The sequence below is a fragment of the Heptranchias perlo genome, chromosome 28 (genome assembly GCF_035084215.1).
Source record: "Heptranchias perlo isolate sHepPer1 chromosome 28, sHepPer1.hap1, whole genome shotgun sequence".
In the NCBI taxonomy this organism is placed as follows: Eukaryota; Metazoa; Chordata; class Chondrichthyes; order Hexanchiformes; family Hexanchidae; genus Heptranchias; species Heptranchias perlo.
Genome location: NC_090352.1, coordinates 34070330 through 34096803, shown reverse-complemented (window position 1 = coordinate 34096803; position 26474 = coordinate 34070330). Strand labels below are relative to the sequence as shown.

Below are 26474 nucleotides of genomic sequence, written 5' to 3'. Positions count from 1 at the left end.
GTTCATTTGGCACAAACTGCAGGTTTATATATATTTATTTTCAATTGGGCATTTTGCAAATGGATATTGAGGACTTAGCTATCAGGAATCCTGCCCATGCAATGATTTGCAAAGACAAAAAGCTCTTGTTCTCTTCCCTGACACTCTTCCCTGCTCGATAGAGCAGGCAAACCAGCCTGATACCAGACCTCACCATGACCCTGTACCTGATCTTTTAACCCACCCCCACCCATTTGTCCACATTTTTTAATATGCACATAGTAACTTCACTGGTACATTTGGTATCAAATGGAATGAACGACGGGGTTGTGACAACCCAAAGTTTCTGATGATCTTCAGCAACCCCTGAATCCCCAGCGCACTGGGCTGAATCCTCACCTTCATTTAAAATAAAATTCTCCGGTTGGAAGGTCCGCTTGAGGTAACTTGCCATCTAATCTTTTTTTAAATCTCCTCCTTCTGTGCAGACAACGCATTATCCCTGCTTAATGTCTCTCTCCCTTCCCTGCCCAACTGATGGAGGAGCTTGATGTGTTAGGGAACTGGCACAAATCTCGGAGCACCCAACAGGGAAGGAGGCTCGTGTGGAGCACAGACGCCGGTATGGACCTATTGGGCCGAATGGCCTGTTTCTGTGCTGTCCATTCTATGTAATTCCATGTAACCCACTGTTGTGGAAATGAGCTGCCCATTGCTCTCAAACGCCAACAAAAATTAAACCCACCTTGTAGAGCGAGACTATAAGGATTAGGCTCAGACTGGTAATTTGGTGTGTATGTGTAACCATCTTGGGTTTGAAGCACAGGAGAGTTTGCAAGGGGCTGAGCTGATACTGTGCCCAGGGAATTGAAATATGGAGGGAAGTGCAATTGATGGGCAGTCATCTTTGCCCATTCCTTCACACCCAGCGACCAGTTACAGAGTGCTAGTGGCAAAACTTCAGTCAGGGAATCATTTCTGACCCCTCTCAAAAGAAAGAGGAACTTCAAGGAGGAGTTACTAACATAAATAATCAGCTGACCAGATTTTATTTTTGTCCCTCCTTCAATTTCAGGTGAAGCTGTGGAGCAAGTATAAAGTGACCAATATTCCATCACTAATATTCATCGAAGGCAGCACGGGGAAGATCGTCAGCAGGAACGGGCAGCTGATCATCCGAGACGACCCTGAAGGTAGGGATCAAGATGCACCCAGCTTCAGACCGCTGTGGATACGCAACGAAAAGTGAAAGCCTCCAGTGCATTTTTGTAACCACACTAACCGATTGTTAACTCGAACAGGGTCCGAGTTTCCGTGGGGTCCCAAGTCTTTCGGCGAGGTGATGGCAGGAGTGCTGATTAAGAACAACGGGCAGATGGTGGACAGCGCTGGTCTGGACGGCAGTTACGTTGGAGTCTACTTCTCTGCACACTGGGTAAGGCCCGAGTCACAAAACGTCTCGCTTTCTTTCGTCGTATAGAACTGGTGATCGAGCAACACCAGTTGCTTGTGTTGCAGCCTTGTTATGATGTGTATAGATTCTTTTCCTCGCTTCGGTTTTCTCCTGAAGGCGCTGTCTTGCGTTGGTGTAAGGTTTTAAATGGTGAAAAGTTAGGAACAGTGGAGATCCAAAGAGATTTAGGGGTCCGTGTACACAGATCGCTAAAATGTAGCAGTCAGGTACAAAAAATAATCATAAAGGCTAATGGAACGTTAGCCTTTATAACCAGAGAGCTAGAATATAAAGGGGAGGAAGTTTTGCTACCAGCTATACAAAGTCCTGGTTAGACCACATCTGGACTACTGTGTACAGTTCTGGGCATTGCACCTTAGAAAGGATATATTGGTCTTGGAAGGAGCGCAGAGCAGATTTACCAGAATGTTACCAGGGCTCCAATGGTTAGATTATGAGGAGAGATTATGTAAACTAGGCTTGTATTCCCTGGAATATAGAAGGTAAGGGGGTGATTTGATGAGGTTTTTAGGATTTTGAAAGGAATTGATGGAGAGAAACCTTTTCTGCTGGTGGGGGAGTGTAGGACAAGGAGACATATCCTTAAAATCAGAGCCAGGCCATTCAGGAGAGAAATTAGGAAACACTTCTTCATGCAAAGGGTGGTAGAAGTGTGGAACTCCCTCCCACAAAAAGCAGTAGATGCTCAATTAATAATTTTAAATCTGAGATCGATAGATTTTTGCTAGCCAAGGGTGTTAAGGGATATGGAGCCAAGGCGGGTAGATGGAGTTAGGATACAGATCAGCCATGATCTCACTGAATGGTGGAACAGGCTCGAGGGGCTGACTGGCCTCCTTCTATTCCTGTATTCTGCAGGCACCAGTAGCTCTCTGCTACCTTGCACAAGTGGCCATTCTTCATGTTTGAGTCTAGATAGTGAATGTTACTAGTTGTTGACAATGATGAGCATCACTCCCAACCTGGAGCTCCTCCCTGCCCACTGCACCGTGTCATTCTCTGATGGACAGGTTTGCACTGACCTGCTCCCAGACTCCTGCCAATGTTGTTTTCGGTATCGAGGATCGGGAGGTATGTTTTGGATGCCCTCTGGCCCATTCAATCTCTTCCTTCCAGTAGGGGTTCCCTCGATGGAGACCAGCAGCAGAAGCCCTGGATGATTTTTTTTCTCCCCTCCCTAAGCCCTGGGAGACTGAGGATAATTGTAGACCCCCCCTGGATAAGGTCAGCGTCGATTAAGTATTGAACTTTGCATTTTCTGGTCCGTGTGGCAAACTACCACACTATAGAGAGTGCATTTACCAACCGAGTTAGCAGGACAGCTCGTATAACATTAATTGACGGAAAGAAGGTCCATTGATGAAGTGCTGTCAGTTCACCAACAGGCCGTAACATGGAGCAGTAAGATGCAACACACAGTCTAGCAAAGGCACTGAATGTAGGCAGTGTAGTTCCCTGTCTGGATGGAGGGAAGATTCAACCGCCAGCAGCTACCTATATGTTGCTCGGCTTAGTGGTGGTAAGTGGAACAGGCTGCCCACACATGAGCAATGGAAATATATCCCAGAAATATGGACGTATAAAAAGTGAGTGATAAAAGACCATCCATCGGGGGCCCATTCATGCTCAACCTATCAATTAGCTGATGCAATAACATGCACCATTCCCCTTCTCCTAATAATTCCATCCCAGTAGGAGAAGGAATAAAATCACTGAGGACTCTGGGCAATTAAGCAAACTCTAGGAGACCATGGTTACCCATGACACATCACTAGACATACTAAATTTACCCAATTTCCTTAGGAATATAGGACTATACGGAAACAACCGTCCCATTCACCAGGGCGGACTGAAAGGTCATAAACTTCCTGCCCTACTTTACCTCTTAATACCCTGCAATACCTCATCAGTAGCCGTATCCGCCATAAATGTTTTCATTGCCCTGTTAAAAAAAAAAAAATGTATAATGGAGTCAACGCCTTTTGAAAGAAAGTAGGGGAAAGAGTGGGGGTGGTGGCGGGGGGGGGAGGCTTAATTTGACTTTGAAAGCATTCCAGCAATATCTAAAACTCATGGGAAATCACCACAGGGCCGATTCCCCCTATGGGGGCGGAGGGGGGGGGGGCTAATTATTATAAATCTAAAAGTACAATACCCCGTGACAAGGTAGTGCCTTTGCCAGATGTGGAAAGTTAAATTCAAACGCACAATGAGAGGATAAGTGACGTGTATTAATGGTGTTCTAGGGGGACGTTTTTAAATGAGTACCATATTGTAAAAAAGCGTGTCCAGTATCAGTGCTGAGGATGAGAGTAACAGAATCCAGCTGTTAGCTGCATTAATTCTCTCCTTTTAATGCAGTGCCCTCCTTGCAGAAGCCTCACCCGTGTTCTCGTGGAGACGTATCGAAAAATCAAAGAGACTGGACAGAAGTTTGAGATTGTTTTTGTCAGTGCTGACAGGTAAAAATATTCCTTTTTTTTCTCTGTGGCTTTGTGTGAAGAGTATTTAACAGCACAAACCCCTTGAGTTATGTTCTGGTTGGTTGATTGTTAGCGGGCAGGAATAATTCCTTTAGCCCTGCACTGGGTGACGTTCATGTGGACGCTCAAACTGCGGTGATTTTCAAAGGGAGAAAGAGAATACTAATGCAAACCGTTACCATCACCAAACCAGTTAGGCTTCCTCAGTCTTAGAAATCAGTATTCCCCCCCCTTCCCTTCCCTCGCCCCCCTCACCCCTCTTCGAGCAGGTAGTTCAGCTGAGGTTATCCAGTCAGTACTGACCCATACATCCCAGAAACATTGCAAGATTGATCCCTGTTCCGTGCTGACTTAGTTGATTTCAAATCACGATGTGGAGATGCCGGTGATGGACTGGGGTTGACAATTGTAAACAATTTTACAACACCAAGTTATAGTCCAACAATTTTATTTGAAAATCACAAGCTTTCGGAGGCTTACTCCTTCCTCAGGTGAATGTGGAAATGAAATCCTCGAACCTTTCGCATTTATAAATCACAGAACAATACCTGGTGATTACAGGTAGTCTTTCCAACTGCCCATTGCCAAGGCAATTAAAGTGTTCAGACAGAGAGGTGTTACCTACAGGGCCACCGAATATACAAACAACCAAAAAAAAAGAGAGAGAGAGAGAGAGAGAGAGAGGCAGAAACATCTGGAAGGAAGAGAAAGACAGTAAATGACCCGTTATATTAAAAACAGATAACTTTTTCAAATCGGGCAGTGGTAAGGGTGCTATGATTTACCTCCATGCTCCCTGGCCAGAGAGAGGAAAATGGGCTACAACAACAACTTGCATTTAAATAGAGCTTTTATGGTCATAAAACACCTCAGGGCGCTTCACAGGAGTGTAATCAGATGAAAAATTAACACTGAGCCAAAGAAGGAGATATTAGGACAGATGACCAAGCGCTTGGTCAAAGTGGTAGGTTTTAAGGAGCATCTTAAAGGAGGAGGGAGAGGCGGAGAGGTTTAGGGAGGAAATTCCAGAGCTTAGGGCCTAGGCAGCAGAAGGAGGGAATTCCAAAGCTTCGAGCCTAGACGGCTGAAGGTACGGCCGCCAGTGGTGGGGTGATTGAAGTGGGGGATGCGCAAGAGGCCAGATTTGGAGGAACGCAGGGTTCTCGGAGGGTTGTAGGGCTGAAGAAAGTTACAGGGATAAGGAGGGGTGAGAATTTTATAATTGAGGCGTCGATGGACCGGGAGCCAATGTAGGTCAGTGAGCACAGGGGGGTGATGGGCGAATGGGGCTTAGTGCAAGTTAGGATTCGGGCAGTAGAGTTTTGGATGAATGCAAATTTGTGGAGGATGGTTGGTCAGACAGGAGAGCATTGGAATAGTCAAGTCTGGAGGTAACAAAAGCATGGATGAGGGTTTCAGCACCAGATGAGCTGAGGCAGGGGCGGAGATGGGCACTATTACGGAGGATGAAGTGGGCAGTCTTTATGATGGAGAGGGTTCCTCCTGATTACTGTCTAGCACCCTCCGCTGGAATCTGTGTGTTTGGACTTCAGGTGTAGACAGGATCCAGCTTGGCTGTGATTTCTCCCTCCTAACCCCGACCAAATAGCCGGCTGGCACTTAGTGTCTGGGCTCACACCCAGAAAAGTAGCTGCTTGTGCAAAACACGAGGTTGTGGCCAGGTAGGTCATTAAAGGACGGCGCACATCAAAGTCCTTTCGGCCCAAGTCCTACGGTTGGTTAGGATTTGACATCTTGGTTTAACCCTTGAACCAAGCAGAGATCCCTGTAACAAAGACCAGCGTTTCTTAACTTTGAATCCATTGGTTGCTGAGAGCACAGAAAGATCTGGAAACAAATTGTGATGAGGTGCAGGTCAGGACTTTTCTCCAATTTAATGCACGCAGCAGCCACACTGGCTCAGGAAGCGATGCTTAACTCTGAATGTAGACTCTTAGGATTTTACAGCGCAGAATGAGGCCATTCAGCCCATCGTGCCTCTGTTGGCTCTCTGGGAAAAGTTACCTATTTAATTCCATTCTCCTGCCTTTTTAAAATTTTTCTTTTTCAAGTTTATTCCTGCTTGTCTTTTATTAGTTCTTATGGATGCTGTTTCACCACTCTTTCCGATAGAGCATTCCATGTCCTGCTATTTTTTTTTAAAAATCTCCATTCTTTTGGGGGTTCATTTTAAATTTTAATTTACTGACTCAATGACCATTTTTTTTTCTCAATTTACTTATTAAAACCCTTCATTATTTTGAACACTACTGTTGGACTGTCCCTTAGCCTTCTCTGCCCTACTGAAAAGAGCCAAGTTTCTCCTCATAACTAATGTCTCTCATCCCTGGCATCATCTTGGTGAATCTCTTTTACGCCCTCTCCTTGACCTTGACTGTTTCCTGAAGTCAGGTGCCCAAAACCTGAGCACAGTATTGTAACTGTGGCCTAACTAATGATCTGCATAGGTTTAGCAATACCTCTTTGCTTTCGTAATCTCTGCTCCACTTACAAAACCTAGGATCGCATCTGCTTTCCTTACAGCTTTGCAAACTTGCCCCTCCTACTTTTAAACTTATGAACCTCTCTGTAAAATAACTGAGTTCCATGTGACAACAATGTTCTAGAAAGAGCTCTGTAGGCAGCAGAAGTTGTGTATGCAAGGTTGAAATTCTGCATAGGCTCTGGCTTGTTTCTGTGCCGAGCCTGTTGCAATAAATGTAGAAGTCCAACTGTAGGCCAACGCACTCTCGGTGCTGATGGCTGCGAGCAAGTCTGATTTATCATTCCTTTCTGCGCACAACGCCCCCAGGTCAGGTCAAGCACAGCTAGGTGCAGAGTGACGCCCCCTCTACTCTGCCTCAAACAATGTGCCTCAGCTCGGGTTGCCAACTCTGGTTGGACGTATTCCTGGAGGTTTCATCACGTGACCTCCTGCCTCCAACTGCTCCGCTCCCACCATTGGTTGCCCAACATGTCCATCCTCACAGAGCACCGCCTTCCCACAGCCAATTGGAAAGTGAAACCAATCATTACCCAATTGGATGATTCTTGACTGTCAGTCAAACAACCTTTTTTCCCATTTCCAATATTTTTACAACTAATAAACAGAAGCGTTCAAATAAAATGAAAAAAACACACAATTTTGTTTTAATTCCCTTATGATGTTTCTCCCGGCTGGAGATTAATCTTCAATTCCTGGAGCCTCCAGGCCAATCCTGGAGGGTTGGCAACCCTAGCCTCAGCCCCAACCTCACAAGAGCGCCCTCTAGTGCAGCAGTGTGATATTTCCATTTGATTTCCCTTTCCGATTTCTCACTGGCCCCTTGAGATTAACAAGTGCTGAGTTAAGCACAGTTCACACTTTAACTGGGTTACCAAACCCATACCACACAAGATACTCGTAGCCAGCAAGGAATGGGGACTTTCGTCTATCAGTTTGGATTAGATTTAAACAGAGATCTCAGAGTTGAAAGGCCATTGGGTGCCCCTCTATCGCTTAATTGCTCAATAAAGATTTTTTTGCAAAAGAAACAACTAGCATAGAATAGAAGAATCATAGAAAGGTTACAGCATGGAAGGAGGCCATTTTTCCCATCGAGTCCGCGCCGGCTGTATGCAAGAGCAATCCAGCTAGTCCCACTCCCCCGCCCTATCCCCGTAGCCCTGCAAATTTTTTCCTTTCAACTACTTACCCAGTTCCCTTTTGAAGGCCATGATTGAATCTGCCTCCACCACCCCCTCAGGCAGAGCAAAATGACTGTTTAAATGTGGAATGACATCTGAATTGTTTGAAGAAAAATACCAGTGTCATAACTTTGAAGGAGGAGAGGGGTTACTATTGCTGTACATACAAAGCACGATTCCAAGCTCCCAATATAACAACAACTTGCAGTTATATAGCACCTTTAACGTAGTAAAACATCCCAAGGCGCTTCACAGAAGCGATTATCAAACAAAATTTGACACCGAGCCACATTAGGGGATATTAGGTGACCAAAAGCTTGGTCAAAGAGGTAGGTTTTAAGGGGCGTCTTAAAGGAGGAGAGGTGGAGAGGTTTAGGGAGAACAACAACTTGCATTTATATAGCATCTTTAACATAGTAAAATATAGGTTGACTTCTGCAGGGGAGGCTTACAGAAACAGTGTTTGTGATTCCCTCCAAGTATTTGTAAGCTCCGAATAGGGAAAATACTTCAAAACCTGGCTGTATTGGTTATTTGGGTCTCTGCTCCAAAAACAGCTGCCCCACACATCTGGTTGACGGCCATTAGGTTTTCTCTCTTCAGTCGAACATGACGGGAGAGATGCCCAGCCCTCCCTCGGACTTCAGCTTTGGTCCAAGCGCGAGCAGTGAATGGGCAATAAAATACTGCTTTGTGACAGTAATAGACTAGCCTCCGGGTCAGCCACACTTTGCGTGAGAGGAGAAGTGGAACAGGACTTCCGATGAGAGGGGCTGCATGCCCTTGCAATAAATCCGACTTTCACTCGACCCTGAAGTGGTTCAGGGTTGAGTTCAGGCCAGGGTTGAACAAGTTCGGCACTTGAAACGACATTCTGAGGCGGTGAGCAATGTAACGTTGCATCTCATGTGCGAGTCGGAGCTATCAGGGTCAGCAACTCAAATACTCAACGGAAGTAAACAAGAAACCCATTTTTTAAAAAAGGAATTGAAATCCATGCCGGCAAAGCTCATGCATACAATGCTTCGGTGAGGGTCCCTTTGGTTGTTCTTCGGGAATGTCCGATATCCTTATGGATTTAAAATATCCATGGGTTAATTCATTAATCTTGTACTTGGAAGCGTAGGTCTGTGTTATAACTTCAGACCATCAAAAACACATTCAGTTCAGTTGCAACAGCCCAGAAATTCTCCAGTGTGATATCACTGTACAAATGCTCAACACAATTGTTTGAAATTAGTCTCCTATTTAAATGCTTCAATTAAATCTCATTGCTTAATTTCCGGCCATCTCATTTCTTTTTTAAGTACCTAAGATATCGGGGTTTGTAAGGTGGGGGTAGACTTGAGACTTAGCCCACCTTGTTGTATAATTTTGCGGAACTTGATGGCCAATTGGGAGAAGAGCCATAATATTGACTTGAAGGAGAGTTTCAGCTGCCTGGGTATCACCAAAAACCTTCTGAGCAGATAGCTGGAGATAGGTTCTCCCATTGCCTAACCTATTGTACAGCATTGTTACTGATTTTGTGTGTGTGTGTGTGTGTGTGTGTGTGTGTGTGTGTGAGAGAGAGAGAGAGAGAGAGAGAGAGAAAAGGAAGGAAGGAATGGGGAAGGGAAAGCAATCTGTTATCTCCCACTGACATCTTAGTGAAACCAAACCGAAGCTCAAAACTGGGATGGCTTTCGGCCAGCACTGGTTCTTGCATTCTTCTGCAAGTATTTATAACCAGTGACTTTAATTATAAACATAAGTTTTTTCCTGTCCTGGACAGCATTGAGATGACTTGGCAGCTGAATAACAACAGACAAACTCATTAAATGTCGGGTTGCAGCCTGCCCTTGTGTTCCATTCCGTGTGTAAATCATGGGAATTTTGGGTCTGTGGCTTCCTCTCATAAGACTTCCACGCCAAAAGGACTAGATTTTTGCCAATAAAAGGAGAAAGAAGCAGAAAATGAAAGAGAGAGAGTGATCTTGTTGCAAGAAAATTTTCCTCAGTAACCCGAGCACTTAGTCCATGGGGTGTCCAAGCTTTGCGGCCCACCCAATGTGTACCATGGAGCCTCCAGGGCCACAGTCAAGGTTTGAATCCATTTTGCCATTAATTTGCATATATCTCAAGGTGGAGATACTAACAGATCTTTGTGTTCTGATTTAGGATTTATTTACCCTCGAGGCAACAGCACAAAGAACAACCGTTTCCAAACCTCCAGGCCCATGAAATTCAAACTGGTCGAACCAGCAAATATAAGTGCAAATAGGACTGAGTTACCTAAGCTAAATAGCCAGGGATCGTGGGCTGCACGTGGCCCTAGGGCTGCAGGTTGGACACCCCTGACTTGGCCTATGAGGAGCAACTCGGTGCAGCACTCATGGGTTTCCATGTTCCATGATTGCCCACCATGTATAGGAACAGGAGGAGGCCATTCAGCCCCTCGCGCCTGCTCCGCCATTCAGTTAAATCATGGCTCAACTCCCCATACCCGCCTTTGCTCCATATCCCTCGATACCCTTACCCTTATTCTGTTTCTGCAAGTGAGGTGAATCCACTATTCATGCCTGTTCAGGTTGAGCAGTGCCCAATAGTCAAGACTGCTAATTTATGGTTTTAATGGAAATCCCATCGCCAAAAAAAAAATTCTACAATCCCACAGAGTTTGTCTTATTCGGTCACCATAAATGGGTGTCCCTGCCGAGGATGGAGGTGGGAGATGGAGATGGAAGGTCACCACACAAGGACTGTTGCTGAGCCTACGTTTTTTTTTATTCGTTCATGGGATGTGGGCGTCGCTGGCGAGGCCGGCATTTATTGCCCATCCCTAATTGCCCTTGAGAAGGTGGTGGTGAGCCGCCTTCTTGAACCGCTGCAGTCCCTTGGGTGAAGGTTCTCACAAGACACACACGCACACTCTCTGGAAGCCTAGAGTCGCTCTGTGCGCTGCTGCAGTCAACGGGTGTCACTGCTAAATGTACCCCAGGCAGCCTGGCGAAGCAGCATTCATTTCAAATGCTTGGTGGCATTAATTGGGTTTACATCAGGTTGGGGAGGGAGGAGTTGGCTGCATCTTGTCCTGTGGCATGAACCTTCATCTCATACCCCAACCTTTTTTTATTTTGCCGCTGCTTAGTTCTGTTTTTTTGAGCAAGGAAACGAGGGGGAGAGGCTGTGGAGAGGGCGGTGGGGAGTGGGGAGGACCCTGCGGGGAAAGTTACGGGCACCTCCTGGTGGCTAGTTACAGGGTATGTTTGTGGTGGTCTTACAGCTGCTGCCGTCTGAGTTACAAGCCCAGGCAAGGAGATACCCACCTCTCCGTTAAGAACAAAGCAAGAAAATTTAAGTCCTGACATTCTTCACCCCTCAGGTCAGAAGATTCCTATAAACAGTATTTCAGCGAGATGCCCTGGATAGCTGTACCATATACAGACGAAGCCAGAAGGTCACGGCTCAATCGGCATTACGGCATACAAGGTACTTATAGAAAACATTATTACAATGGACCCTGTGGGCACAGAGCAGCTCTGCCAGTCTGTGTTTTTTTTAAAAAATGCCATTTCTTTTATGAAGCGATTTTCTTTCTTTCTCGTACATTAAATATCAATTTAATAGAATGTGTTCTGTGCATGAAAGAAGTTCTGTGCAGTTTGAAAGCTGCAGCGCAATCCTGAAGTTCAAAAAATGCTAATTCCATAAATATCATGTGCATCAACCCAAAACGCATTAGGGGTTTAAACGGAACAGTGAGTTGCTTCTGTCTGCCTTTGTCCTTGTTCAGCCAGCAGCTGCTGAGTGGAGTAACCAGTGAATGCGTTGCTTTGTTTTTTCATATTGTCCATCAGGGCTGCAGTATTTAGAGGAGAAGTGTCCAAGATTTTTTTTCTCTTGGTGGGCAACTTAAGTCCATAACATGGAGGCCATATATAAAGTTTAAATTAATGTCTCATTGATTTGCACTTTTCACAGAATCTCACAGCACAGAAGGAGGCCATTCGGCCCATCGTGCCTGTGCCGGCTCTTTGAAAGAGCTGTCCAATTAGTCCCACTCCCCCTGCTCTTTCCCCATAGCCCTGCAAATTTTTCCTTTTCAAGTATTTATCCAATTCCCTTTTTGAAAGTTACTATTGAATCTGCTTCCACCGCCCTTTCAGGCAGTGCATTCCAAATCATAACAGCTCGCTGAGTTTAAAAAAAATTATTCTTTTGCAGCTTGTAATAAATCACAAGCTGCAGATACTAATAGTGTTTTTTTAAAAAAAATAGTGCTTTCCAAATCTCCAAGCCCACAAATTTGGACCCAGAGAGTTAGAAATGTAAGCACAAATGGAACTGAATTGTCCGGGCTTCATGGGCAGGATTGCTGGGCTTTAAGGACTGGAAATGGCCCCCACGGTGCCCCTTCAGGGATCCTGGTTTATTGAACCCAGGAGGTCTGAGTAACCTGCCGTTATTCATCGTTTGAGGCTCACACGTGAATAATGGCCACTTGGGTGCGTATTGAAGGGCCTGTGAAGCCACAAGGAGTTAATATCCTTTGTTGCCCTGAGAAAGTGGCCGTGGACCTTCACTGTGAACCGCTGCAGTCCTTGTGGTGATGGTGCTCTCATAGTGGTGTCAGGCAGGGAGATTCAGCGACGATGAAGGAACAGTAATCTACGTCCCAGGCAGGATGGCGTGTGACTTGGAAGGGGTACCCGGCAAGTGGAGGCGTACCCACGATGTTGCTTCTTTTGTCCTCAGCAATGGTGGAGGTCACACGGGAGGGAGGTGCTGCTGAAGGTAGCCCTTGGTAAGTTGCTGCAGCGCATCCTGTAGATAGCTCACACTGCGGCCAGGGCGCCAGGAGAGACTTGAGTATTGCACAAATGAATCAGTTGTGTTGGATTTTTTTCGGACGAGTGTCACGAGCATGTGCCCAATGTATTGTGTTTATTACAATGGTCGGCGCTCCTCTGAACTGACCTCATTTGCTTTTCCTAAGCTCCAAATACTCTGTCTACTCACTTTACTGTGCTCATTGCAGTGTCTCCTGTTCCAACTCATTCTTTTCCAGTGTCTCAAAACTGTAGACTTTCTCACTTCCTTCAGTCTGTCTTTCCTCCGACAATCTTCAGGCTTTTTAAAACCCACGTTTGGTGTAATCGAATCACTACTGTTTTAAAATTCTCATCCTTGTTTTCAATTCCCTCCGTGGCCTCACCCCTCCCTATCTCTGTAACCTCCTCCAGCCCTACAAACCTCCGAGATCTCTGCACTCCTCAAATTCTTGCCTCTTGTGCATCCCCGATTTTAATCGCTCCATCATTGGCGGCCTAAGCCCTAAGCTCTGGAATTCCCTCCCTGAACCTCTCCACCTCTCTCTCCTCCTCCTTTAAGTTGCTCCTTAAAACCTACCTCTTTGGCCAAACTCTTGGTCACCTGTCCTAATATCTCCTTATGTGGCTCGGTGTCAAATTTTGTCTGATAATCGCTCCTGTGAAGCGCCTCGGGACATTTTACTATGTTAAAGGCGCTATATAAATGCAAGTTGTTGTTGTACTACTTGATATATCTCCTCTCCTACCCTTGCCAGTTGGGGACATCCTGCTCTGTGGATCGTCATTTAAGATTTCTCAGTGAAAGGAGAAAGGTGCCTCTTGTGATCTCTTCCGTCAAAATGTAATGTACATTAGCAGAGGGCTTCACTTTCTTAAGATGTGCTGGAGTTTCAGGGTGGCCCTTTTCGATTTGAAGTGGTTGTGGAGTTTTGTGCGGAGTGCTGCTGTTGTTTCCTTGTTATAATTGGGTGATGAAGGGGTTTACACCTCATGTCATCGTTTGGATGCAGAGTTTTGATTTGAATATTCCCTTACCGAAAAAGGGAAAAGAATTGTTATCTCGGAAAGCTACCAGTCACAGGCATCTTGTTAATAGGGGTGTCCATTTAAAGGAGAAAGCTCACCAAAATGAAGAAGGATGTTAACAGCAATGATCGGTATAATTGATGGCAGTAGCTTGTTGATTTTTTAAAAAAATAATAATAATAAGCACCTTCTGAAGTTCTGCCAATGGCGGAGTGAGTATTGACCCATTCAGTCCCGGGAAGTCTCAGGTTCAATCGGCAGACTGTGCTGAGTTAGCTGATCTTAGCTGGGGTGGTGGTAGGTCCGTTACATTTGGCCTCTGGCTGGCTTGGGGTAAGGCAGTCAGAGTTCTCGATCCTGATCACTATCCAGTGACCCACCCCGCCCTGCTGGAAGTACACAAGATGGTCTGGTTTGGATAGGATCAGGCCCAAGCTACAATTATCCGCTTTCCCTTCAAGAGATTAAATTGGAGAACCTGTAGAAAACATAAGGAGTTAATTATTATTTGATTATGATTATGAAAGGGATTGCTAGGGTAGACGTAGAGATGTTTCCACTTGTGGGAGACCAAAAATAAGGGGCCATAAATATAAGGTAGTCATTAATAAATCCAATAGGGAATTCAGGAGAAACCTCTTTACCCAGAGATTGGTTAGAATGTGGAACTCACTACCACAAGGATTAGTTGAGGCGAATAGCATCGATGCATTTAAGGGGACGCTAGATAAACACATGAGGGAGAAAGGAATAGAAGGATATGCTGATAGGGTGAGACGAAGTAGGGTGGGAGGAGGCTCGTGTGGAGCATAAACACTGGCACAGACCTGTTGGGCCGAATGGCCTTTTTCTGTGCTGTACGTTCTATGTGATTAATGACCTCAGGAGAGGAGAGGCGAAAAATGGTTTGAAAAAGATTTAAAGTGGAAAAAAAAAGGAAGCAATGCCTTCAGCCGCCCATGAACGAGAAAAGCAGCTTGTGGAATGAACAGTGAGAAATAATAGCTGATCTGTGACGAATGAACTATGACCCCTTAAGAAGTCCCGGTATCTACGTCCAGAGATTTGCCAGTCAGTGCAAGGCCAGTGCCATCAATTCACAGTCAATCAAGCAGTGACCCCCAGCTCACTTCAAGGGGTTGCCTTTAGAAATAACAGATTAAATGCATTCTCAGAGAAATGAAAGAAGCAATTACACAAACTTAAATTGGCAGCAGCGCACAGCTTGTCTGCTCTTGCCCAGAAAACTTCGATTTCAATTTTGTTTTTGTGCAAAAAATACCTCAATAGTCCTGTCCTCCTGTGTTTTTCAATAACCCTTCCCGCCCCCTCCCGTAGCACTTACAGTTGGGGATGGGGGGGGGTAATCCGGCCCTGTAGAGGCTGGCCTCCCAGTCGGATCTGAGCTGGCATCCTCACTTCGCCTCTGAGGCTGCCTCAGGAGTGTAAACACAGCTGCTCTACCCCACAGCGAACAGCGAGGTAATGCTGGAAACCAGGCTGAACATCAAAAATTGACAGCTTGTGTCATACGGCCCGGCCAGGCAGCACGTGATTAGTAATAAAAACAGAAGATGCTGGAGCAGCTCAGCAAGTCAGGCAGCGTCTGTGGAGAAAGAAACAGAGTTAACATCTCAGGTCGGAGACCTTTCGTCGGAATGTGATTGGTTCTTTTTAATCAAATTGGGAGCAGGGGGAGAGAGGGAGATGTTATTCCCTTGATTGTTGAAGAATTAAGGCGATATTGGCTCATATCCTGGAGTGCTTCTGCACTTGGCTGCAGTGCAGACTATTTCCAGATACCCATAGACGGTAAGAACACTGGTATTTTCTGGCTCGGGAGACTGGTATTCTTGCGTGGAGGGGCTGCTTACTCTCCCCTGTCCACGATGGCCCCCCGGCCCCAAGTCCACTGTCATCTTTTCGGTAATGCTGACTTCAGAATGATTCCAAAGTGAAAACGGCCTGTGGAGAATGTTTATTCAAATCCATAGCAATTAAACAGGTTATGGGGAGTCTCGCAGTTTGGTGCTGTTGCCAGTGGCAACAGCTCGGGCTGCTGGAAGCAGCTGCCCTAACCACACTCGCCTTCTATCCCCTTTGGAAGGCGAGTATGACCCTCCAGGAAATTGGGATATTCTAAGTTAACTGGTTTCCAGCCGTTGTTTTCTGGAAAGTTCAAGTACAAGCAAGATTTTGGAGGGAGGGAGCCATAATTTGTTAGTTTCGTAGTATTCAGTAATTGCATTAATATAAAATTTTTTAAAAAACTCTCCTTGTGAAACGGATTGTACTGATTGAGTAATTTGGTCCCAGTCGTCATCTGGTTGGTTCCCATTAAAACAACGATGATCTATTGACTAAGTAATAGTTTGGCTCACTACAACTCCTCACGAGTTCTTGTACAGCCCCCCTAGTCTACTGCATGAGGCAGGTGCAAGCATATTTAGCACAGGTGAAGTCTCTTTCACTTCTCTCTTTCCTCTTCTCCTATACAGTCTCGCAACCTTGGCATCCTATTTGACCCTGAGATGAGCTTCCAACCACTCCATCACCAAGACCGCCTACTTCCACCTCCGTAACATTGCCCGTCTCTGCCCCTGCCTCAGCTCATCTGCTGCTGAAACCCTCATCCATTCCTTTGTTACCTCTTGACTTGACTTGACTATTCCAATGCTCTCCTGGCCGACCTCCCATCTTCCACACTCCATAAACTTGAGCTCTTCCAAAGCTCTGCTGCCCGTATCCTAACTCGCACCAAGTCCCGTTCTCCCATCACCCCAGTGCTCGCTGACCTACATTGGCTCCCAGTCCAGGAATGCCTCGATTTTAAAATTCTCATCCTTGTGTTCAAATCCCTCCCTGGCCTCGTCCCTCCCTATCTCTGTAACCTCCACCAGCCCTACAACCCTCCGAGATCTCTGCGCTCCTCCAATTCTGGCCTCTTGCGCATCCCCGATTTTAATCGCTCCACCGTTGGCGGCCGTGCCTTCAGCTGCCTAGGGCCTAAACTCTGGAATTCCCTCCCGAAACCCCTCCGCCTCTCTCTCCTCCTTTAAGATGCTCCTTAAAACCTACCTCTTTGTCCAAGCTTTTGGTCACCTATCCTAATATCTCCTTATGTGGCTTGGTGTCAAATTTGGTTTGACGATCACTCCTGTGAAGCGCCCTGGGTCATTTTACTACATTAAAGGTGCTATATAAATGCAAGTTGTTGTTGTTGTATACTGTCTCTGAAAATGGTGTTTGCCTTGGTCACTGATGTTCCTCTATCAGTAGCAAGCGGCTTCCAGGATTCCACACTCATGTTCCAGTTCTAATCACAATTCTCTTTTCCAAATGTAGCCTCTAATCTTCCCTCTGATTTTTCAAGGCCGGCACTTATTGTCCATCCCTAGTTGCCCATGAGAAGGTGGTAGTGGGCCTTGTCCTTGAACGGCTGCGGTCCTTGTGGTGAAGATGCACCTACGATGCTATTAGATAGGGAGTTCAATGATTTTGACCCAACGACGATGTAGGAACGGCGATATAAAAGTTGGGGTGTGGAGCTAAATTGGACAGCTCTTTCAAAGAGTCGGCACAGACACGACGGGCCGAATGACGACCTCCTGTACTGTAAGAGTCTATGATCTGTCCAAGTCGGCGTGGGGGTGTGTTACTTGGAGGTGATGGTGTTCCCACGCGCCTGCTGCCCTTGTCCTTCCAGATGGTGGAGGTCGCGGGTTTGGGAGGTGCTGCCGAAGAAGCCTTGGCGAGTTTCTCCAGCGCATCCTCACTCTGAATAGTCCAGACTGCAGCCACGGTGCGCAGTACTGCAGTGATTGAGGAAAGAGAGATTGTGGGCAGTAGAAGAAATCGAAGGGGTGGGGTGGGGGGGAAGTGGAGAAGATCGGGGGGGTGGGGTCCAGCATCGAGGGAGGGAGGGTCCAGCATCGGGGGGGGGGGGGGGGGGGGGTGGTAGGAGCGGCCGATCGCGTGAGGTGAGCTTGTTGGGCCTGGATGAAGCACTCCTGCTCCTCCGGGCCCACAAGCAGTGCAATAAAGGTGCTCACCTCATGGATCCAGCCCTTCCCGCCTGCTGTGAATCAGAAGTGATGGGAAACTCAAAACAGGTAAGGTTAAATTTGTTTTATATTTATAATACACAATAAATTAAGTGCCTCAACTATTGCAATGAGGTACTTTGCCCGTTTAAGTATCGGCCCGCCGGCTTTAAGTGAGGGTGGGACATCCAAGTTTCTGTTGCACGAACACATCCTGGGTTAAACCCAGAAGTGGGCACACTGGAGCCAGGACGCGGTCCCGCTCCAAAAATCTACCATTTTTACTGCCCACCTGTTCTAGGGGGGTTAAAATTACCCCCCAAGAATTCAGAGCGGACACTGCCATCAGTAAGTAAACATAAACTTCCCCAGTAAATGCCTGAAATTTTACTAACCCGTGTCGGAGATGTATTCTGTAGTGCTGTAATTGAGACATGAAAACCAGGAAGAGATTTCTCTGCACTCCTGCCAAATGTCGGCCTGTAAAGACACTTTGGGGAATTGGAATATTTTCTGTTCTGGGCCACTATGTTGTGAAGGCGACGAGGAACGAGAGGGTGCCAGTCCCAAAAGGTACACAGGTTTCTTTTATATGTCTGGAGCTCTCCAGCCGCATCATATGTAATTGCTTTAGAGTCTAGCTGCCGTTCTCAATCTTGGTGCCCCTGCAATGCTGTTAGGTCGGGCGGTCCAGGATTTTTGACCCGGTGACGATGTAGGAATGGCGATTAATGTTCTCTCCTTTTAAGACGCTCCTTAAAACCTACCTCTTCGTCCAAGGTTTTGGTCACCAGCCCTAATATCTCCTTACGTGGCTCGATTTTTTTTTTTAAATAAAAATTATTTAAAATTTTGTAACCTACCAAGAGTGATGAGATAAATGTAGCCCAGGGAAGTCAATTGGCCCATCTTGGCTCAATTATCTCTGGGAGAAAGCCTGCAATTCCACCCCCTGCATCCCATCACTATCTCGGGTTTCTGCCTCCACAATCCTTTCCTGAAATCTATTCCATGTGTTGATCACTCTTTATGTGAAGAATTTCCTGACATCAGTCCTGATCCTACCTTTCACCAGATTGAACATATGCCCCCTGGTCCTGCTGCATGGTTTAATTTTTAGTAGTGCTCTGGTTTTGCCTTTTGCTATCTTACTACTCTGTTCCTCTACAAGTTAAGTTTCTCTAATCTTTTCTCGCAACTCAGTCTTTTGAAACAAGGTATCAGATGAGAAATACAAATACACCACTCTCAAACCAGTCACATTAACAACAGCGACTTGCATTTATATAGCGCCTTTAATGTAGCAAAACGTCCCAAGGCGCTTCACAGGAGCGAAATCAAACAAAATTTTACACCGCGCCGCGTGAGATATTAGGACGGGTGACCAAAAGCTTGGTCGAAGAGGTAAGTTTTAAGGAGAGTCTGAAAGCAGAAGAGAGAGGTGGAGAGGTTTAGGGAAGGAATTCCAATGCTTAGGGCCTAGGCAGCTGAAGGCACGGCCACCAATGGTGGAGCGATGAAAATCGGGGATTTTAAGGAGGCAGTGATTAGCACAATGGTACAGATGCTGACAGAAGTCGTGAGCCATGTTCACGTTTGCTTTCTCCATCGTGTGTGCGCGTGTTACCCGTGGCTGGCCAGCTTCTGAACACAGCTCTGGTCTGTTCCTCGCCACCAGCCCCATTAACCACTGTGTCTTATTTTGTTTTGTTCTTTCCTGCACTCCTAATTGGAATCATCAGCCAATGTTTGAAAGCCCAGTGCCAGCAACTCTTTGCTTGTATGTTAATCCCTGCCTTCGTGCATGGGTGGGATGAACTGAGCACAAATCTGCTCACTGTGCAACAATATCGAGTTAATGTAATTAAAAAGGTATTCAGTGTCTCATTACGTCTGGGATGGAATCTGCTCACTAATGCCAACCTGAGCCACGTAATGAGATGAATCATTTCTACTAAATTGGTGTGTGCAGGTAAGTGCTGTGTAACTCTTCGAGTACCTCAAAGATCTATTGAACAAAGCAGTATGGCACACCAATGTGCTATGTGTTGTCCCTACAAGTATGTTCTGCGAACCAGCCCCTCGGAGAAAGTGTATCCCCGGCCTTCACTGGAAAAGGAAGTGAGTCATCCTTCGGGGGTGGGGGGGGGGGAAAACAATTTGCCTAATTGCTGTCCAGACCAGCCAATGGTGAAGCAAATTTAAAAAGGAGGGTGAAAATGATTATATTACAGGAAAAAATCTGAGCCATGCCACTGTGTGTAGGGACTTTATTGAGTGGGAGGGAGGGTTATCATTGGGCCAATTTCATGTGCTTCTTTAATGGGTGAGTTCAACAGCATTTGTGGAGAAGACCATAAGAGATAGGAGCAGGAGTAGGCCATTCGGCCCCTCGAGCCTGCTCCGCCATTTAATAAGATCACGGCTGATCTGATTTTTACCTCAACTCCACTTTCCCGCCTTTTCCCCAAATCCTTTGACTCCCTCGCTGATCAAAAATGTGTCTAACTCAGCCTTGAATGTATTCAATGACTCAGCCTCCGCAGCGTTTTGGGGTTAAGAATTCCAAAGATTCACGACCCTCTGGGAGAAGAAATTCCTCCTCAGAGAACTGTGCCCTCAGGCCTTCCAGTGGCACGGAGAACAGAAGGGGAGAGGGTGAAGAAATCGGAGGGCAGCATATCCTGAATAATTTCTAATAGAATGAGTGGGGGGATTGGTGTAGATGTTAATTTCTCACAGAAACCCACGGGGAGAGACAGCAGAAAATATAAAAGAAGTAGAGAATCAGTGAAGCAGAAAGAGGCAATTAAATTGGAGAGATGTTGAGTTCACTTGAAGATTGGATCGAAACTCTCTGCTGTTATCTCCCGGAGTGCTGCCTCCGCACAAATCCCCTTTTCTCAATCAAAAGCAAAACACTGCGGATGCTGGAAATCTGAAATAAAAGCAGAAAATGCTGGAAATGTTCAGCAGGTCAGGCAGCATTTGTGGAGAGAGAAACAGAGTTAACGTTTCAGGTCAAAGACCTTTCGCCAGAACTGGACCTGAAAGGTTAACTCTTTTTCTTTCGTCACGGATGCTGCCTGACTTGCTGAGTATTTCCAGCATTTTCTAATTTTATCCCTTTCTCTCAACCCAGTTTTCTCCCGGGTTCTGCACTGAAAGTGCTGGCCCATGCTGGACTATAGTTGCATAGACACCTTCAGTACCTCGCCCAAGTGAGACTGGACGGAGAGCGTCAGCAGGCTGTCTGACGTTCCTGCCCTCACCTGCCGTCTTGCTACACACAGGATTCACGGCATAGCAATCGGGAGCGAGAAACCGTGATTGTTTTTCCCCAGACTAATTGTAGCATCTTGATTACCATGCGGGTTGAGATCAGCTAACTGTGCACAGACTGTGGATCAAATCTAGGACCTTCCTAGTTAACTAGGCAGAGAGTGAGGATCAATCCCAGGCTTTTGAAGGAAGCTAACAAGTCTCTTATTTAAAATTGTGTTCATTTCTGTGACTTTTCGATCTTGTACGTTTGATTTAACTTTATAGTACACGCCAAAGAAAATAGAAAGCTCGGGTGCTGTCCTGGGAATGTTACTTTGCTGACGATCCTTGAGTTTGTAATCAGCTCAGCGTTTACATTTATTGGTATTTGTTAGTATTAAATTCTACAAATGGCACCGTTTATACCCTTTAAATGGTAATGTTTTCACTATAGTGAAGGACGGTGTCACAAAATGTAAACAGTACTGGCTGCCCCACCATTCCTCACTCCCCCCCCTACCTACCTCGAAGATCGACCCCCTTTTTAAGTGGCAGCAAGTGTAGATTTAAGAGTTGCAGACTAAACAAACCTCTTGTTTGCAACCCTGGAAATATCAGCTGTGCAGGGAGCCAGAATACGACTGCTCACAGCTGGAAAATCCAGGCTCAAGAGGGTTACACTTCCACCTTGCAGTGGTGTTTGCCTAAAGGGAGGGTCACTGGGCTTCCTCACATATGTAACCTGCCCAGACTTAAGTTCATAGATGATAATCTATATCATAGGAACAGGAGCAGGCCATTCAGCCCCTCTTGCCTGCTCTGCCATTTGATAAGATCATGGCTGATCTGTGATCTAGCTCCATATACCTGCCTTTGGCCCATATCCCTTAATACCTTTGGTTGCCAAAAAGCTATCTATCTCAGATTTAAATTTAGCAATTGAGCTAGTATCAATTGCCGTTTGCAGAAGAGAGTTCCAAACTTCTACCACCCTTTGTGTGTAGAAATGTTTTCTAATCTCACTCCTAAAGGTCTGGCTCTAATTTTTAGACTGTGCCCCCTACTCCTAAAATCCCCAACCAGCAGAAATAGTTTCTCTCTATCCACCCTATCTGTTCCCCTTAATATCTTATAAACTTCGATCAGATCACCCCTTAACCTTCGAAACTCTAGAGAATACAACCCCAATCTGTGTAATCTCTCCTCGTAACTTAATCCTTGAAGTCCGGGTATCATTCTAGTAAACCAACGCTGCACTCCCTCCAAGGCCAGTATGTCCTTCCGAAGGTGCGGTGCCCAGAACTGCTCACAGTACTCCAGGTGCGGTCTAACCAGGGTTTTGTATAGCTGCAGCATAACTTCTGCCCCCTTGTACTCCAGTCCTCTAGATATAAAGGCCAGCATTCCATTAGCCTTATTGATTATTTTCTGCACCTGTTCATGACATTTTTAAATTGTATTTTCAAGAGTTTCCATTATGAAGCCATTGGTACATTTTGATTACACTGTGCTTGCAGGAGGAGTACATTAAAGTTTCTTGGTTTGGTTGTGCCTGTGCTGGGAGCAATGCAGATTTAAGAGTTGAAAGAATTTTGGTCTCCGGCGTTTAATTGGGTTGGGGAACAGAGATGTCCCACCTATTCATGTCGTTCTTGGCTAAGGTTGATGCCTCTGCCTTCTGTGAATTTTTTTTTCTCCTATGTTTTTTATATCTCCTGAATTGGCATGACGATACAGAGGGGTGAGATAGAGGTTGTGACTCTTCAATTCAGAGTTCCCAATCTCTGCCCTGCTGCAGTGGGGAAAGGAGCGTTGTCGTGTAGCCATCCGTACGCTACCTAACGGTTGGCTAAAGATTGAGACTGACAGTGTTGGCTGGAGCTGTAGAGATCAGAGGAGATTAAGAAAAAAAAATTATGGGATTCAGATCCTCGCCAACTATTTTGCTTTGCACAGTTGGTCCTCTTTCTTTGCCAGCGCCCTGGCTGAGAGGGCAAGGTGTCTGCTCGCAGGCCTCTGCTGAAGCCAGTCTTTTTTTTTTATTCGTTCATGGGATGTGGGCGTCGCTGGCGAAGCCGGCATTTATCGCCCATCCCTAATTGCCCCTCGAGAAGGTGGTGGTGAGCCGCCTTCTTGAACCGCTGCAGTCCGTGTGGTGAAGGTACTCCCACAGTGCTGTTAGGAAGGGAGTTCCAGGATTTTGACCCAGTGACGATGAAGGAACGGCGATATATTTCCACGTCGGGATGGTGTGTGACTTGGATGGGAACGTGCAGGTGGTGTTGTTCCCATGTGCCTGCTGCTCTTGTCCTTCTAGGTGGTAGAGGTCGTGGGTTTGGGAGGTGCTGTCGAAGAAGCCTTGGCGAGATGCTGCAGTGCATCCTGTGGATGGTACACACCCCCGCCGGTGGTGGAGGGAGTGAATATTTAGGGTGGTGGATGGGGTGCCAATCAAGCGGGATGCTTTATCTTGGATGGTGTCGAGCTTCTTGAGTGTTGTTGGAGCTGCACTCATCCAGGCAAGTGGAGAGTATTCCATCACACTCCTGACTTGTGCCTTGTAGATGGTGGAATGGCTTTGGGGAGTCAGGAGGTGAGTCACTCGCTATAGAATACCCAGCCTCTGACCTCTCGTAGCCACAGTATTTATGTGGCTGGTCCAGTTAAGTTTCTGGTCAGTGGTGCGTACTACTAGGAAATGTTTGGTTTTGACCCAGCACCAGTGTTTTCTCTTTCTCCCTCTCCTCTGTCCCCCAAACCCTCCACTAGTCTGGATGCAGCTTGCCTGGCCTCTGCCAGCAGCACTCCAGGCTGGTGAATTTGCCCCATTGTGGAGGGGGGGGGGGGGGGGGAACAACCTTAATTTTCACTTCAAAAAACATGGGTTAATTAATGCCAGCCAACACGGGTTTGTTAAAGGCAAGTCATGTTTGACAAACTTGATTGAGTTCTTCGACAAAGTAACAGAGAGGGTTGATGAGGGTAGTGTAGTTGATGTTATGTATATGGACTTTCAAAAGGTGTTTGATAAAGTGCCACAGAGTAGACTTGTTAGCAAAATTGAAGCCCGTGGGATTAAAGGGACAGTGGCAGCATGGATGCACAATTGGCTAAGGGACAGAAAGCAGAGAGTAGTGGTGAACGGTTGTTTATCAGACTGGAGTGAAGTATACAGTGCTGTTCCCCAGGGGTCAGTATTAGGATCACAGTTCTCTTTTATATATATATATATTAATGACCTAATCTTGGATATACAGGGTATAATTTCAAAGTTTGCAAATGTCACAAAACTTAGAAATGTAGTGAACAGTGAGAACGATAGTAACAAACATCAATGGGACATAGACAGGCTGGTGAATTGAGCAGACACATGGCAGATGCAATTTAATGCAGAAGTGCAAAGTGTTGCATTTTGGGAGGAAGAATGAGGAGAGGTAATATAAACTAAATGGTACAATTTAAAGGGGATGCAGGAACAGAGAGACCTGGGGGTTCACATACACAAATCTTTGAAGGTGGCAGGACAAGTTGAGAAAGCTGTTAAAGTATACGTGATCCTGGGCTTTATTAATAGAGGCATAGAATTCATGTTATGCTAAACCTTTATAAATCTCTGGCTAGGTCTCAGCTGGGGTATTGTGTCCAATTCTGGGCACCACACTTTAGGAAAGATGTCAAGGCCTTGAAGAGGGTGCAGAGGTCATTTACCAGAATGGTACCAAGGATGAGGGACATCAGTTATGTGGAGAGACTAGAGAAGCTGGGGTTGATCTCCTTACAGCAGAGAAGGTTAAAGAGAGATTTAATAGCGGTGTTCAAAATTATGAGGGGTTTTGACAGAGTAAATAAGGAGAAACTGTTTCCACTGTTGGGTAGGTTGGTAACCATAGGACACAGATTTAAGATTATTAGCAAAAGAACCAACAACAACTTGCATTTATCTAGCGCCTTTAATGTAGTAAAACATCTCAAGACGCTTCACAAAATTTGACACCGAGCCAAGATATTAGGACTTGGTCAAAGAGGTAAGTTTTAAGGAGCATCTTAAAGGAGGAGAGAGGTGGAGAGGCGGAAAGGTTTAGGGAGGGAATTCCAGAGCTTCGGGCCTAGGCAGCTCAAGGCACGGCCGCCAATGGTGGAGCGATTAAAATCGGGGATGCGCAAGAGGCCAGACTTGGAGGAGCGCAGGGATCCCGGAGGGTTGAAGCAACGAGTTACGATCTGGAACGCGCTGCCTGAAAGGGTGGTGGAAGCAGATTCAACAATAACTTTCAAAAGGGAATCTGCAGGGCCATGGGGAACGAGCAGGGGGAGTGGGACTAATAGGATAGCTCTTTCAAAGATCCCGCACAGACACGATGGGCCGAATGGCCTCCTTTTGAGCAGTGAGATTCTATGTTTCATGGGTGTCCTACTGCGCCATGCCACAGTGCGTGGCCCCACCAGCTTCCTCCACTGATCCCTTTGTTTTTCAATACTACATATTTGTAACTTAATGTTCTCTCTCCCCCCACCCTCTCCTCCCTCCCCCCTTTAGAGCAAATCTTCCAATAGCTCTCAGAGAAAAAAAAACATTTATAAAGTTTTTTTTTAAAAAAAATTCTCCTTATGTATTCTTATCCTTGCAGTGAATTTGAACTACAGAGTTGAGTGGGAATTATTCCTCAAAGGCCTATAAGAAAATCTTAACCAGTCAAGTTTTTACTGAACAAAGACTTGGGTGAATTTAACTGCTCATTGTTTTTTTAAGTGTGGCCTTACAATGCCTCTTAGATGGAAGAATTATTCGGCCCATTGGCTGCGTCGTAGCGTTGCAGCCCGAGTTAAATCCCAGAACTGCCTGACTAGCTGCAACTAGTGCAGCAATTACTCGTGGAACCTGCTGCCCGCCTGACATTCTGTGTCCAAAAGGCACTCGCACAATAGTTAATCCCATCTTGGATGAGCAGTCTCGAAGTAGTCTCTGTGCAGCTTCCCTGTTTGCAGGAGAGAATTAGATTGGATTTCGGTTGGCTGTAATTCCTGATTGTTATCCATTGTGGTGGATTTTCACACCAAAGCCATGGCCAGACACTCAGGGTTCATCTCTTTTCATTTGGCTGTACAGGTGACCATCAAAAAAAGTTATAGTGGGAAGACAGTGGGAGTTGGTATAACATAGAACGTACAGCACAGAAACAGGCCATTCGGCTCAACTGGTCTATGCTGGTGTTTATGCTCCATCCGAGCCTCCTCCCACCCCTCTTCATCTAACCCTATCAGCATATCCTTCTCTTCCTTTCTCCCTCGTGTTTATCTAGCTGCAACTTAAATGTATCTATGCTATTCGCCTCAACTCCTCCTTGTGGTAGCCAGTTCCACATTCAAACCACTCTCAGGGTAAAGAAGTTTTTCCTGAATTCCCCATTGGATTTATTAGTGACTGTCTTATATTTATGGCCCCTAGTTTTGGACTCCCCTACAAAGTGGAAACATCTTCTCTATGTCTACCATATCAAACCGTTTCATAATCTTAAAGACCTCTATCAGGTCACCCCTCAGTCTTCTCTTTTCTCTAGAAAAGAGCCCCAGCCTGTTCAACGATGAGATCAAAAGAGTTGAAGGGCTTTCATCCAAACCTACCTTGTGTGAAATTCAATCAGGCCTGATCTGCAGGCTCGACTGGGGTTACCCGATGTTATAAAGGCCTAGTGTCTTATCGACA

General features: G+C 46.0%; 1 protein-coding gene across 2 annotated transcripts in view; it reads left to right on the top strand.

Annotated features, from left to right (window-relative positions):
- Window positions 1-26474, top strand: part of nxn (nucleoredoxin) — a 157105-nt gene that overhangs the window by 102893 nt on the left and 27738 nt on the right. For both annotated transcript variants that reach the window (XM_068008430.1, XM_068008431.1), the window contains exons 2-5: window positions 1055-1172; window positions 1281-1414; window positions 3815-3915; window positions 10988-11094. In XM_068008430.1, the coding sequence (XP_067864531.1) occupies window positions 1055-1172; window positions 1281-1414; window positions 3815-3915; window positions 10988-11094 (460 nt within the window). The remainder of the gene's footprint in view (window positions 1-1054; window positions 1173-1280; window positions 1415-3814; window positions 3916-10987; window positions 11095-26474) is intronic.